Source organism: Neurospora tetrasperma (assembly GCF_000213175.1).
Source record: "Neurospora tetrasperma FGSC 2508 unplaced genomic scaffold NEUTE1scaffold_2, whole genome shotgun sequence".
Taxonomy (NCBI): Eukaryota; Fungi; Ascomycota; class Sordariomycetes; order Sordariales; family Sordariaceae; genus Neurospora; species Neurospora tetrasperma.
In genome coordinates, this window is record NW_009799100.1 from 2,650,365 (window position 1) to 2,664,307 (window position 13,943).

The following is a 13,943-nucleotide window of genomic DNA, read 5'->3' on the forward strand; positions in this document are numbered from 1 at the left end:
CCGGATCGTGAGGTTGTCAGTGATGAATTGCTGACCTTGGCCTCAAACAGGAAATATTGTACGCCAACCTCGGGGTTTCCATGCTTCAAGGTGTGTGCCTTTTCCTCCTCCTCCTCCTTCTTACCTCGGGTCTGGGGAGGGAATATACCCGGTGTGCGTAGACGGTGATAGCGGTTGTATCCAGATCGGGAGCTTGACCGGACAGACGGGAGAAACCCAAAAAGCCACGCTTCCCCGTTCCGAATTCCAAAGGGTAAAGCAAGTGGTGTGGGTGGGTGAAAGGGTGGAAGGGTGATGGGGGTGCAGTAGACTGAGTGACCGAGGTGGTGATGGTGGTTTGAGAAATTCAGGAACAGTGATCACACACGAAGAAGAAAAGTGCCAAGATCTCAAACTACTTTACCTGTTTGAGACACAGCGTCAATGCCAGAACCTGGAATTTTAGAAACCTCGAGAGTCCAAGGTCTGTTCCAAGGTTCACGAATGGAAATTTGGTAGTGTACCTGATGTTTCTGGTCTGCACGATCTCGGGAACGGGACAAATCTCAAAAGTGATGATAGTGGGGAACCGGTTGTACTGTACCTGCGCCTACAATACACTACAAGAGCTGCAAAGGACTGATCATTTTTCCGTCACAGCGGCAGCATGGAAGCCCGGGCCAGGTACACGCCTTCACGGGCATGTGGGGAGGGGCTGATGATTGATCGCATACGTTACGTATCTTTACGCGTTTCAAGTCTGAATTACAACTTCAATCTTCAATGTTTCTATCACGTTATCACGATACTGTATGGACGACCGGAGAGTGGGAGGACCAAACGGCGGTGCTCCCATCCTGCCCCCCACGGATTTCGGGCAGCTAGTCAAAGCTCGGGCTTCCAAGGGGCAGTCACCTACGCCACAGCACGTTCTGTTAGTGCTCCGGGGAGGTCTTTCCTTTCGGTCTCGTAAGATTTCAGGAGACAAATATACCACCTCGTCACCAACAACTGGACCTGCTCTGACTTTTAACCGTTCTCACCCACCACTCGTATGTGGATGTTCGGTGAATACGGTCGGTAGAAAGAACATCCAACTCGAGTCTCAGCACCACTTGGAACCTCTCTTGATCACAGCATTCACTTTGACTCGGATTGTGCTGTCCCTCTGCACTGCTCTTGTGGCTCCTTCGTCTTCTGAGCTTCCATGTGTCAGCCCATTCTAGGGAACCTTTGTATTTTGACCTCACGAAAAACACGATAATGCCCAATTCATCGATACTCATGGCCATTTCTGGTCCTCATCCGCGAAGCTCAAGGGTAGCCACGTTTCTGACCCTGGAACAGTGTGTCGACCTCGGCAGAGAACTTTTTTTTTCCCTTTCCAAAGGCGGGGTGCGAGGCCCCAAAGGCGAAGGGGACAACGAGCAACGAACACCCTGATCTACACTGCCGACTGCCGGACGGTACAACCTTCAAAGCCGGGACTGTCCTTGAAGTGGCCGCCTTAGGAACGCTGTCGCCAAATGTCTCTTGGAAACACCATCTCCCGCCTAAATACTGACGGGTATGAAGAACAGTTGCACCGCAATGCATCTCGTCGTCATCACCACATGGCCGTTCGGGGCTTTTATTCGTTGACATTGTGCCTACCTGAAAACAACCAATCAAGAAAGAAGGCCTTTGAACGATCACGATGCAGTCTTCCCCTTTCAGAGAGATGGGATGATGGACCTAAACTCCATCCCATCAGCCCTACCAATGCCTGTGGTCCACTCTGACACAGCCCTGGGATTTCTCGGTTCGCTTGCCTCTTGGCTGGCTGGAAACAGTAGCGCTGAGGATGTCTGTAGTGTACACTACGTAAGCCCGCCGTCGTAAACATTGCTTCGCCTCAGCTTCTAATTGGTCTTTCCAGAGCAACAGCCAGAGTGCCCACCAACAGTCCCCGCTCCTTGGGTGGCTGGCCATTGAACAAACATTCGAAAGCTCTCGTATCATACCGCAACGTGCCCAATCATCTCAAAGTGTCCGTTTCATCTTCAGCTCCCTGACACACGCAGCTCAGTGCTCAGTGTCCACCCTGCGGCCCTACCCCTGATTCAGCTCTTTTGCCTGTGACTGTGACGGACCTCTTCAGTCTTCTGCCCTCACTCGACTAACCGTCTTGTGTAACGACGTCTCACACAAGCAGCCACCTTCTTAAAAGCCAGGCGCCTGCGTCTAGATACGACAGCGTCGATATTTGCCAGAGTGCGCCCCGCACTTACACCATCATCTTTCAACTCCCGACCATCAGGAGCACCCATCATCACTCACGTGCTCGCTCAACGACATCTCCACCATGGGCTTTCTGCGTGATAAGCTCAAGCAGAAGCTTGAAGAGGTTACAGCAGGTGTAGAGAGTCTGCTCCATGAAGACGATACCCCCAGCGCTTCCGCCAACGCTCAGCAAGCCGGAGACGATGAAGTCCCCGAGACCTCCTATCCTTCCCAGTATGGAGCCAACCGCTTCGGATCCTTCGCACCTGAATCCTCAGGCGATGTGAAGTGGTACGTCGATGGAGCCTCCTATTTCCATGCCGTCTCCATCGCTCTCGAACGTAAGCCACATTTGTCACATGTGCCACGTTGGTCACTTCATCTGCTAATTACTCTCACAGAGGCCCAGGAGAGCATCTACATTCTTGATTGGTGGCTGAGGTATGCCCTTATGATTTCTTGCGCTAGTTGAACCTCTGACTGAATATTTGGATAGCCCCGAGTTGTATCTGCGCCGCCCCCCTGCAAAGAACCAGCAGTACCGGCTTGACCGGATGCTGCGCAACGCTGCAGAGCGCGGTGTAAAAGTCCACATTATTGTGTACAAGGAGGTCGAACAGGCTTTGACTCGTAAGTTCTCAGTCTGATCAAACGTTTTTTTGATGAGCTTTGACGGCTAACTAACATTACCACAGTCGATTCTCGGGTATGTTACTGCATCGATGTAATTGCATGGCCAGGAACTAATCATGGATCACCTTTAGCACACCAGGAAAGCTTTGGAAGGTCTTCACGAGAACATCCAGGTCTTTAGACATCCTGATCATATCCCGAGGGGCAGAGATGTCATCGCCGATCTCCGGTCCAAGATACAGATGGGCACATTCAGCTTGGCTAAGCTCCCGCAGGAGACCCTGACCGCATTGTACGGAACAAAGGATGATGTGACCCTGTTCTGGGCCCACCATGAGAAGCTGTGCGTTGTCGATAGGAAGCTCGCATTTATGGGAGGTTTGGATATGTGTAGGTTTTTATCTGACGCTATTATCAAATGAAGTGCGCTAACTATCCGGCAGGCTTCGGAAGATGGGACACAAACAGTCACCCAATCGCCGATGCCCATCCCAGCAACCTCAACGACATCATTTTCCCCGGTCAGGACTACAACAATGCTCGTGTATACGACTTTGAGGATGTTAGTAACTGGGAGAACAACAAGCGTAAGTTTCACAAAACTGGTATTGCAGGTGTTTTGACTAACAGATGACCCAGTTGACCGCACGAAGCACTCCAGAATGGGTTGGTCTGATATCAGCATCAGTCTGCAAGGCCACATTGTTGATAACCTAGTTGATCACTTCGTCGACCGCTGGTCAGTCTAGCTTTGTCTTCCAGTGACGGTGATCTTGCTAACGACTTCTAGGGCCTTCATCTGGAACGAAAAGTACAAGGAAAAGGATCCCGGAAAGTATGCCCTTATCAGTGCCGACGCTCCAAGCCGCGACCGTGGATATGGAGATAACGCTCCCTATCCTGAGTCCGATAATTACGAAACCCCTTTCCATTTCCGCCAGCATGCCCGCCGTTTCTTGGGAGATACCGACGACGTGGACCATGACAATCGCAGCCGCTCGGGCGAGCATCCGAGACGTAGCATGAAGGTTCAACTGGTGCGAAGGTAATTTTGATCATTCTTCCCTCCGCAATGTTCTGTAGCGTCTGACAAGAATAGTTGCTCCAAATGGTCCGCTGGTCATGACACGGAAGCCTCCATTGCCGAAGCCTACATCGAGATCATCACCAACGCCAAGCACTTCATCTACATCGAGAACCAGGTAAGTCAGGTAATATCCTCGTTGACTCCCGTGGTACTAATCCTTGCCAGTTCTTTATTACCGCTACATCCAACGCTCAGAAGCCTGTTGAAAATAAGATCGGCAAGGCCATCGTTGACCGTATCATCCGGGCGCATCGCGAGGGCGAGAAGTTTATCATTTTCGTGACGATGCCTGCCGTCCCTGCTTTCGCTGGCGATCTCAAGTCCGACGGCGCCCTCGGCACTCGTGCTATCATGGAGTACCAATACTTTAGCATCAACAGAGGTGGCAACAGCATCATGGAATGTCTGCAGAGGGCGGGCATTGAGAACCCGTCGGATTACATCCGATTCTACAACTTGCGCAACTACGACCGTATCAACACTAGTGAGGCTATGGCTCAAGCTACCAGGGATGCCGGAGTAAGCTACGAAGGGGCTCGTCGGGATTACGATGACAAGTTCGGGCGTGCCATTGATGATGAACGGAACCAATATGAAAGCAGCCGCGATCCGTATGAGAGGAACAGGGGTGATGACGGCTATGGAAGGGGCAGATACGAGGGTGATAGGGGTTATGAGGGCGGAAGAGGTGGCTACGATGGCGGCTACGATGGCGGCAGACCCGAGAGCGACGAGTACGATGTCCAGGGCGGATATGGCGACCGGTACGACGGTGGCCGTGATGATGACCGGTACGGTGGCAGGCAGAGCGGCTATGAAGGTGGATACCGTGACGAGGACTACCGTCAAAGCAGTCGCTACGAAGACGGCTACGAAGGCGGCTACGGAGGAAGCCAAGGCGGCGGACGCCAATACAGCCAATATGAGCGCTACCAGGAAGCCGCCAGCAAGATCACCGACAGCACCTGGGACACCATCTCCTCCTGCTACATGCTCAACGGTCCAGAGGTGGACAGCGTCCCCTGGAACGGCTCGCCCGAATCCGAGATTGACGCCTTCGTCTGCGAAGAGCTCTACGTCCACTCCAAGGTTCTCATCGCCGACGACCGCGTCGTCATCTGCGGCTCCGCCAACCTCAACGACCGCTCGCAATTGGGCGACCACGACTCGGAAATCGCCGTCATCATCCAGGACAAGAACCGCGTGGAGAGTTCCATGAACGGCGAACCCTACCAAGCCTCCGCCTTCGCCGCTTCGCTGCGTCGCTACCTCTTCCGTAAGCACCTCGGCTTGCTCCCCGACCAGCGCTGGGACGCCGCCAACAACAACTGGACCCCCGTCAACCAGCAGTCCGTCAACGAGTACGATTGGGGCTCGGACGCCGATCGACTTGTCGAGGATCCCCTCGCTGACGACTTCTTGGCCATGTGGTACAAGACGGCGAAAGCTAATACCAAGATCTTCCGCAAGGTGTTCCATGCTGTGCCTGATGATACGGTGCGCACGTGGGAGGACTATGAAGAGTTCTTTAGCGAAAAGTTCGTGTTGCCCGGAACGGAGGCTAAGGAGGCTGAGAAAGGTTACGAAAAGGGCAAGGTTGATTATGGACATGTGGTCAAGGATGAGTTCCCTGGTGGCGTGGAGGAGGTTAAGGAGTGGCTGGGTAGAGTCCGCGGAACGCTCGTGGAGATGCCGTTGAACTTTTTGATTGATGTGAAGGATTTGGCCAAGGAGGGGTTGTCGTTTAATGAGTTGACGAACACGCTTTATACCTAAGGTGGTTGGAGGGGTGATGAGGGATAACGATGGCCCTTGGACACACTAGGGCAGGGAATGTGGCTAGGTATAGGAGAAACGTATGGATGAATGATGAGGTAGAGATCATGAGTTGAATACAATGTTTGCAGTGGTTTACAAATAATCGAGTTATAAATGAAGTGCGAGTGCCTGGTTTCTCAATGGACGCCGCCATATGAGACAAAGTACATATTGATGACGATATGTATGGAACTCTATGTCTGGTGGAAATGGGGAATGGACGGAAAAGAGGAGGAGAAACATCCCGCCCGTTAGAGTAAATGAGGTTAATGACATGGAAGAAGCGAGGAACACAGCGATAACTGTAAATATACATCGATTGTAAGCACCACCGCCGCAACCAATTAATTCCTTGTTGCGAATAACCTGGAACATGAACCAGCGATTATTTACGCAGCGCTCCTGCTTTTCAAAATAACTATCTAACAGCAGGGGGTACTTTGTCATGGGACCTGGACTCACATCTATCTGTGAAGTTAAGACGTGGGCAGATAGCTGTTATGGCACATTTGATTGTCAGTAATTAAGACGAAAGAGAACGTGGGTAATGTGAAGGCCACTGTTATCGTATATCAAAGTGAAATTGGAATTGCCTGAAATCAGGGCGTCCATTCTTATGTACATGCTAAGCAAACATCCATGACATATATACCAAGACCCGTACCATCCCAAGCCCAGTTCAGCGTCTCCCTTGGCCAGATTCAACCTATTACAGGTTCACTTTGCCCGTGTTGAAAAAGCAATAAAAGCAGTGCACGCTCGCTCACTGGTGTAGAACACACCATGATCCGTTCCTAAACGCCATGCCGTTTCCTTTTAATGTAGCCGTAGTCGTCAATAGATCCTTTCCCTGCCTTGCTCCCTTTTCTTCCTATCCTTCAATATTGGTATCATGTTCCACCTACTTTGAATTTGCATTGTAATCCCACCAACCCTCAGGCTCATCAGTAACAATCATTAAGCCGTCTCCGCAGCAGGAGTGACTTCTCCATCGCTGTCAGAGTGTTGACCTATGCTGTCATCGCCCCCCACATCCCTCGACCTATCTCTCTTAACCTGGAAGCACTGGATCGCTCCGATGACGGCAACAAACATGCTTCCATACCAAGCCAAGGCAGTGCAGTCCATCTTCCTTCCCACCGAGTACAGATAGCCGGCCACAGGCGGGGCGATCATCCGGCATGCTGCACCTGCACTGGCAGCGAGCCCATTCACTTTGCCCAGAACAGAAAAACTAGGGGTGGCCTCCTTGATGAGGATCAGGAGGAGAGGGTAGAGGAGGATGGAAAAGAAGTTACGAACCACAAGACAGAAGTAAATGGCCGGGTAAAGGAGCCTCTCCGGAATGAAAAGCAGCGTTGGCATGATAACGTAGACGATGGGGTGTAATACCGTGACCAGAATGAACAGTCTGTAAACACCGAGCCTCTCAGCCATCAAAGGAAAGATGACGGCTTGCATGAAAAGGGCAATGACACCCTGAACAGCCATGATCATGCCGACTGATTGAAGGGAGAGTCCTAGGCCTCCAGGGGAGTAGAAGGGGCTCAGAACCTTGAAGATACCAAACGACTGGCTGGTAGGAACCCTGTCGTCTTCGAAGAAAATGGGAAGGAGGTGGTCAAACGTCATCGAGTGATACGTGAAGATCGACAGGGAGACGATGACTGCCATGATCTTCTTGGAAAAGACGTTGTAACTCGGCTGCCTCTCGATAGTCTTCAGTGTAAGGCTGGCATTCTGAATGTCCCGAGCCCGCATGGTGCCGTAGTTTTCATCGCGAAGGTCAACAGCGGGGCGCTTCATCGCATCGGAGGTCTCGATCAAGGGTGTGTTCTCGGAAAGGAACGTATCGTCGGGAAGCAGAATGCGCGGTTGCATGTCGGGATGCGTCTCCTCGAGGAGAAAGTAACCAAGCACGATGCTCATAAAAAGCATGCCGGCGCAGATAAGGTTGGGCAACAGGTACGGGAATCGGTCGAACAAGGAGCCCTTGGGGAACATGTTTGGGAAGGAATCGTGGGGGTCAGCAAAGGTACCGCCAATAGCGGGACCAATGATGGTGCCGATGCTCCAAACAAAAGGCACTGTTTCACATGTCAGCAACACCGCAAATAAAACCACGCTTGGTATAATTCTTCGTTGACGACGTACTGATGGAATATGCCTTGGCTATTTTTGTTCTGTTAGCGAAGATCGTGAAGTCTTGGGGATGGCAGGCAAGACATACGCTCATGTTCTGGCTTTGTGACTAGCTCGCCAACCATGGTCTGGATCACACCAATATTGCCGTTAAGGAGTCCGCCTATGGCACGACCGAGCACAGCGACCCAAAGGTTGGTTGCGAATCCAACCATGATCATGCTGAACATGGTGCCGACACATCCTAGAAGTAAAACGGGTTTCCGGCCAACTCTGTCGGACAGACCTCCCCAGTACATGCCCATCGAGGCCTCGGCTAGGGCGAAGGACGAGATGAGAAGGCCGGCGTAGAATGAGGCGTCATCTTCGTTTCCGATGTGTAGTCTTTTGATGAAAGCCCAGGCATAGGGAAAAATGGAGGTGAGTGCGATCGGTTCGGCGAGACGGACGATTGCTGAGAGGAACATGAGGTCAGCTTGCTGGACAAATACAGTCAGTGGGCTTCGGTCCGGGATGGCTCACCAAGGAGGAATAGCTGGACGGCTGGGAACTTGTCCGGGTCGCGATGGCTTGTACATGTTAGGCTCATTGTTTTACAGAAAGACTGAGGTCTTACGACTGTCCAATACCTCCTCAAGGAAGAAGTAATACCAGGTGCAAAGAGCAAGAAGGGGGATGAAGACGGCTTCAATTTCAAAATAACTGAGAGAAGGATGGACAGCGGGAGGGTGATGACGGGGCAATGTAGTGGTCGGTTAAGGTACCCAGTATTCTGTCGAGGTCTTGTGAATGAGCTGCCACGGCCCAAAAAAGTGTGATAGATAGCAGACAAGTTAGGAACGAACACAGATGGGAGAGGTCTAGATGGGAGTAAGGACCAGTTTATTAGGGCTCATAACAGTAGGGAAGATATTTCGTCCAGTCACCGCATGTATACGTTAAGGTATGAGTGGATGCCACCAGGTGCTACGATGTGAGAGAGAAAAAAAAAAAAAAGGTTGTCGTTCGGGGGAAAAAAAAAACCCAAAAAGAAAATATAGACCCGGCTGGGCTCGCAGGGAAGTCGCGAACAGCATGGGTTGCGCATTGATATCAGAAGAATGGCGGGGAATGGGACGGTTTGGAAAGATACGGAAACCATAGAAGGGAAAAGGGTTTTTCTGGCCAATCCGCTTGCGAGTGCTTCCAGAACCGGCCAAGGTTCCAGGGCCGGGGCCGTTCTCAGGGTTCGCATTCCGGCTGCATTCCAACGACATGGTTCCATGACCAGAAACGTTACCGTGACAGTGCGTACCGTACATATCAGTTTGTCCGACACATCGCCGTGCCAATGATATCCTGTCATCCTGCTTCCGAGCCACTTCTGGTCCTGATAAGTCCATGACGGGAGCCGGTTGCCGCGAATCCTCTGGAAAACAACATTCCCTAGAACACATGTTCGAGGATGGAGGACGGCAGCATGTAAACTAGACGCAGTGATGCAAAGTAACGAGGGACGCTGTACTCGATAAACGACCGATAACAGGCTGACAAGAAGAGGTCGAGGGTGGTGGTCTGGAGCCAGGTGCAGCCACGCACAACCACGGAAGCTGGAAGGGTTCCCCGGCACATCGCGGCGCATATTTGCTCGCGCCAACAATCACTGATCGCTGGGTTTGCTGCTCATGCTTATGGAGGGGAACTCTGCCCAAGTCAGATCCTTTCGAACAACAGTTCCGTCCAGCTTTGTTTCCAGGGCAGTTCAGTGCAACGCAAGACGGTCAAAATCGGTTGATAGGCTAACAGCCCTGACCGCTACCGCTGGGCCCCAGACTTTGATCGCTCGCGTAGACTAGTCGGTAGCTCGGACCGTCTGTACCAGAACGGCTATGATGATGATGATGATGATGAAACTGGGGAACGGACACGAAAACTTTGAGATTCAATTCTGCCACTGACACTCCTCGCGCTGGGGGAAATGAGCTTGGATTACCCAGCACATTGGGGTTGTTCCTTCTGTGTTTGCTGCTCGAGAATTGAAATCGTGCAAGTGCGACCGCATAATGGGCAGGGGTGGCAATGCAGCTGCGACCAATCATAATGTGCATGGGACTTACAAGAATTGAAATTGATGCAGTGGGTGCCCACTTAATTGGTCCAGATCGTCGATTTTCGTTGATCATGGATTGTTCGCATTGGTGGGAGCACAATGTTAACCTTCAACGTTTCCTCCTCCACCTCGAGCAGAAAGACCAAGACCGTACGGGCATCTCGCTGCTTCTGCCTTGCCGTCAATATTTCCACAGCTCATGGATGCGCAACCTCTGATGTCGCCCGTCCTTCAACCATCTTTCAAGTCCATTCCGTTACGTCAACAACCATGCTCAAACCCCTAGAGGTATGGACTGTGCGGCTTTGGAGAGCGGAAGTGCCAAACTCCGAAGATTGTTCCAGCCCTTCGCCGGCGTCTAGCGGTGAAACCAGACACAACAAGTGGAAAGTGCTGGTTGATGTCTCGTAGTGAGACTAATGACCGTTACACGCACATGATCATCATATGCGCATCGAGGCCGACCCCGGAAAAGCGTTCTTAAGGCTCTCGCCCCTCCCGCATCGTTTTCACGCGTACCTTAGCTTCAGTTACTACCCGGTCCTAAGATTCTAGATGACAATCTAGGCCGGCACTGTGTTTCATTCGAGCCATCTCCGTCACCCGGAACGTTTTTTACCATCTCTTCGGCGTCAACTCTACATCCCCGTTTTATATATTTTCCGAGTCTGCTCATAGCCCATCAAGTCCTCAGATACTCTCACTGTCAGATCGCCAGCTTTTTTGCTCCGCCGTTATCATCATCTCGCAGGACAAAGAACGACAACTCATCAATCCGATACATTGCAAGCTATCAATGTCAGAATTTCTTCAATAAAGAGCGAGAAGCTTATCATGTTGCATGCCTGCAATCCCCTCTTCGTCGGCATGGTTGCACTCGGCATTTTCCATTATTTCACTCGTCGGTAAACACCAGGTACGGATATATAGTACATACCTATACACAGTAGTGTTGCCGCCTGCAGAGTCTGGTTTGGCTGCTGCAATGCACCCACCCTGATGCGGCTTGCGTGTACCCGGCCGGATCTTCCAGGGCGATGTCACTTTGCAAATACCCGGTCAACCCGCCCGGGCCTGCTCTCGGAGTTACATAGCCCATCAATACCATGTTCTCCTTTCTGCTAACCCTTGTTCATGAACTGAAGATGCAACCACGGATGGATGATAACTCGACCCATGCCGCCTTTTACTACTACAGTACTGTACTGCATATTCATTCACCAGTGCCCGCAGAGCTGTTTCTCAGAAGAACTGCCTTTGCAAGCAACTGATGAGTTGATTGACATACCATCAGGTGTTGTGTACTTACGCAATATACACACCCAGTCACTCTCTCCTCAACCCTGTTTACACAATCCATCCTCCTGCAAGGCCCAATTGCATTGGTGTACGAAAGACCAACTGACTACGTCAAGCATGGAGGGTATAGTTCGTGAGCTGCCCGGGAAGTGAGGTAGTATCACTATTTGGATTTTGGTTATTATTCTTATCGGAATATCTTCAAGAGGCTCGGTCTCAGCCATCAGTTGTCGGCCAGCCTTTGACAGCTTCCGTACTTCTCCCGAGGCCGGGTTAAGGCCGGCTCAAGATACCTTGGTCAAGATGACCCGTACCCAGCCGGTCTTCCCACCCAGCCTCCATGCAAGCACATCTTTGTGTCACGCTACCGCATATGCATCAAGACTCGAAAGGTTTGGGATCAGGGCGCTAGCTTGGCGCTAGCTTGACGCCATCTTGAGAAAGCACAATGTACTCGAACAGCCGTCAACGTACACACCCTTGGGCATCGTTCCTTTCGTCTGCCTTATGGGAAATCAACCAAGTCAAGACATTACCCCGCGCACGGGTTCCTTGTACTGGTGATTACTCAAATTCCAGGACTACTTTGTACAAGCAGTTGTACTGGGATATTTCGCAATATCTTGTTTTGGCACTTTCTAGGGGTCCATACGATGGGGAGACACGCTTGTTATAGCCCTATCAACATCTCTCCGTCCGTTTTTGCCTCTTTTTTTCTGGCGAGACGTTCAGCATCGGAACATCAACGGATTCCTACACGCATCAAAATGACTAAGTACCTCATCAGAAGCCCCTACCGGTCCCATATCCGAGCCGTGAGATACTATTCCACCAGCGAGTGTGATGAGGTTTGCCGCCTTACACAGCAGAACTACCGAGCTAGGGTATCCATCAATTGTCGGATTACCAGTTATGGGTTGCGCCCCTATCTCCCTTTTTGCGCCGCTTCGCAAGGATGGAACGGCCAAGCGAGCTAATACATAGCGAGATATCACATGCATGCAGCCCTGTAGCAGACACGAATACCTACTGACGTGCCTCATCATATCGGCGTCCGATGGGTTTGCAGTGTTCCATGCAAGAAGTCGGAAGTAACTGTTCTCCGAGCTAGGGTTTCGGGCCGCTGTGTGGAAGGGGACAAGTACCATATCTGCCATCCCGAGAAGGCAAATAACGGTTCGCTACGGCATCAGCCAGCTCAGATAAGCCTTCCTCATTCCCTTTCTGACAAGGCTTCTATGCATTAAACAAAAATATGTCTTCAAGCGAGACTGATAAGAGTAGCATACCCAGCACTGAGGCGTTTGTCCCTTTCATCCTCAAATCCACATTCTTGAAGTCGACCAAAGGAGCTATCTTGGAAGAGGCCCAGTCAACCATTTTCTTCTAGGCTTTTAGGCTCTTTTGGAGCTAGCGACATCCAAGTCGATGAGGTTGACGCGAGCCGGAGACAATCTAATCAAACAAATCTGATCATCGTCTCGTTAATCTCGTGGTCAGCAACCCAAATAACAACACAAACCCGCTGAACGACGTGGCTACTCTGACAACATTGACAGCACACCGAATGCCTTGAGGATTTGGACACAGCAAGCAAAGAACTAGCAGGCCAATTGCCAGCACACCGAAACGGGGAACGCCGGAAACGGGTGTTGCGTTAGAAAAGGAAACTGTACGGCGCAAGCAACGTGAACAAATCATCACCTTCTCGCACCGGATGAATCACTTGCTCGGGAGGCAGATGAAAGGTGATATCTCTACCACTCTGTAGATAGGAATATGTTATAAGAAGAGGACTTTGAAAGGGGGTTCATGAAAAGTGGAAAGTTCGCAACGTGCCGCTGCACGAAACCAGTATGAGGTGGTCTGATCTTAATTTTTATCATGGTGCTATCTTTCACCATGGACAGACAAGACTACAGGTGTAAAGTCCTTGATGATACCACGCGCTTCAGTCATGGAAAACGGCAGAAGTGTCAGTTACATGCCCGACGTAGCTGACCACCGGGGCGTTAGTTCTTGCAGCTTCATACACGCTCCACTTTCTCACCCTCCTATGTTTCTTTAAGCGCTTCGAAGACAGCCGAGAGAGTCGTATAGTACAAGAGTTTCAAACATTTGGATATCTATAACGCGGTGTACACTTGAGTACTCACCGTCAGGTGTTCAAATGCCCGCTAGCATTCCACTGACAGCTGCCATCCATGTGTCCGCAAAGTCAATGGTGGAAGGTGCTTACTACCTTTCCCTTTCTGTGGTCAATTTGGCACTATATTCGGGTCTAGAAGAAATGTGTGCATCGATACATCAGCCAAACACAAGTACACTATTGGTCAGTCTCTCTTTATTTCCTTTCCCAGCACTGGTTAGGTAGTTCCTGTGGTAACAAAGGCATCATCTGAACAGTGTCAACTAGCGAAGCTATGAAAGTGGACGTATAGGAGTTAAGATGCAAAATAGCATTCAATAATAACACGGTCCGATGGTGTAGTTGGTTATCACGTCAGTCTAACACACTGAAGGTCCCCAGATCGAGCCTGGGTCGGATCACAGTAGAATGTTCTTTTTGCATGTTTGCAAGCCGTCCTCTGCGGAGGCTCTTCTCTGCCTTTTCGTCCGCTTCCTTTTATTTTT

General features: G+C 50.9%; 2 protein-coding genes across 2 annotated transcripts; one reads left to right on the forward strand and one right to left on the reverse strand.

Moving 5' to 3' along the window:
* Positions 1 to 2,323: 2,323 nt before the first annotated feature.
* NEUTE1DRAFT_145274 (uncharacterized protein) lies at positions 2,324 to 5,896 on the forward strand (the record flags this gene model as incomplete). Its single annotated transcript, XM_009851169.1, has 10 exons — positions 2,324 to 2,582; positions 2,643 to 2,682; positions 2,738 to 2,871; positions 2,937 to 2,947; positions 3,006 to 3,264; positions 3,318 to 3,461; positions 3,514 to 3,613; positions 3,665 to 3,919; positions 3,974 to 4,076; positions 4,127 to 5,896. The coding sequence occupies 10 exons, from the start codon at positions 2,324 to 2,326 to the stop codon at positions 5,735 to 5,737; spliced, it is 2,916 nt and encodes a 971-aa protein (XP_009849471.1).
* A 421-nt stretch (positions 5,897 to 6,317) lies between these two features.
* Positions 6,318 to 8,563, reverse strand: NEUTE1DRAFT_145275 (uncharacterized protein; the record flags this gene model as incomplete). The annotated part of the gene is made up of 4 exons (XM_009851170.1): positions 6,318 to 7,866; positions 7,934 to 7,951; positions 8,010 to 8,375; positions 8,444 to 8,563. The coding sequence occupies 4 exons, from the start codon at positions 8,508 to 8,510 to the stop codon at positions 6,737 to 6,739; spliced, it is 1,581 nt and encodes a 526-aa protein (XP_009849472.1).
* Positions 8,564 to 13,943: the final 5,380 nt, after the last annotated feature.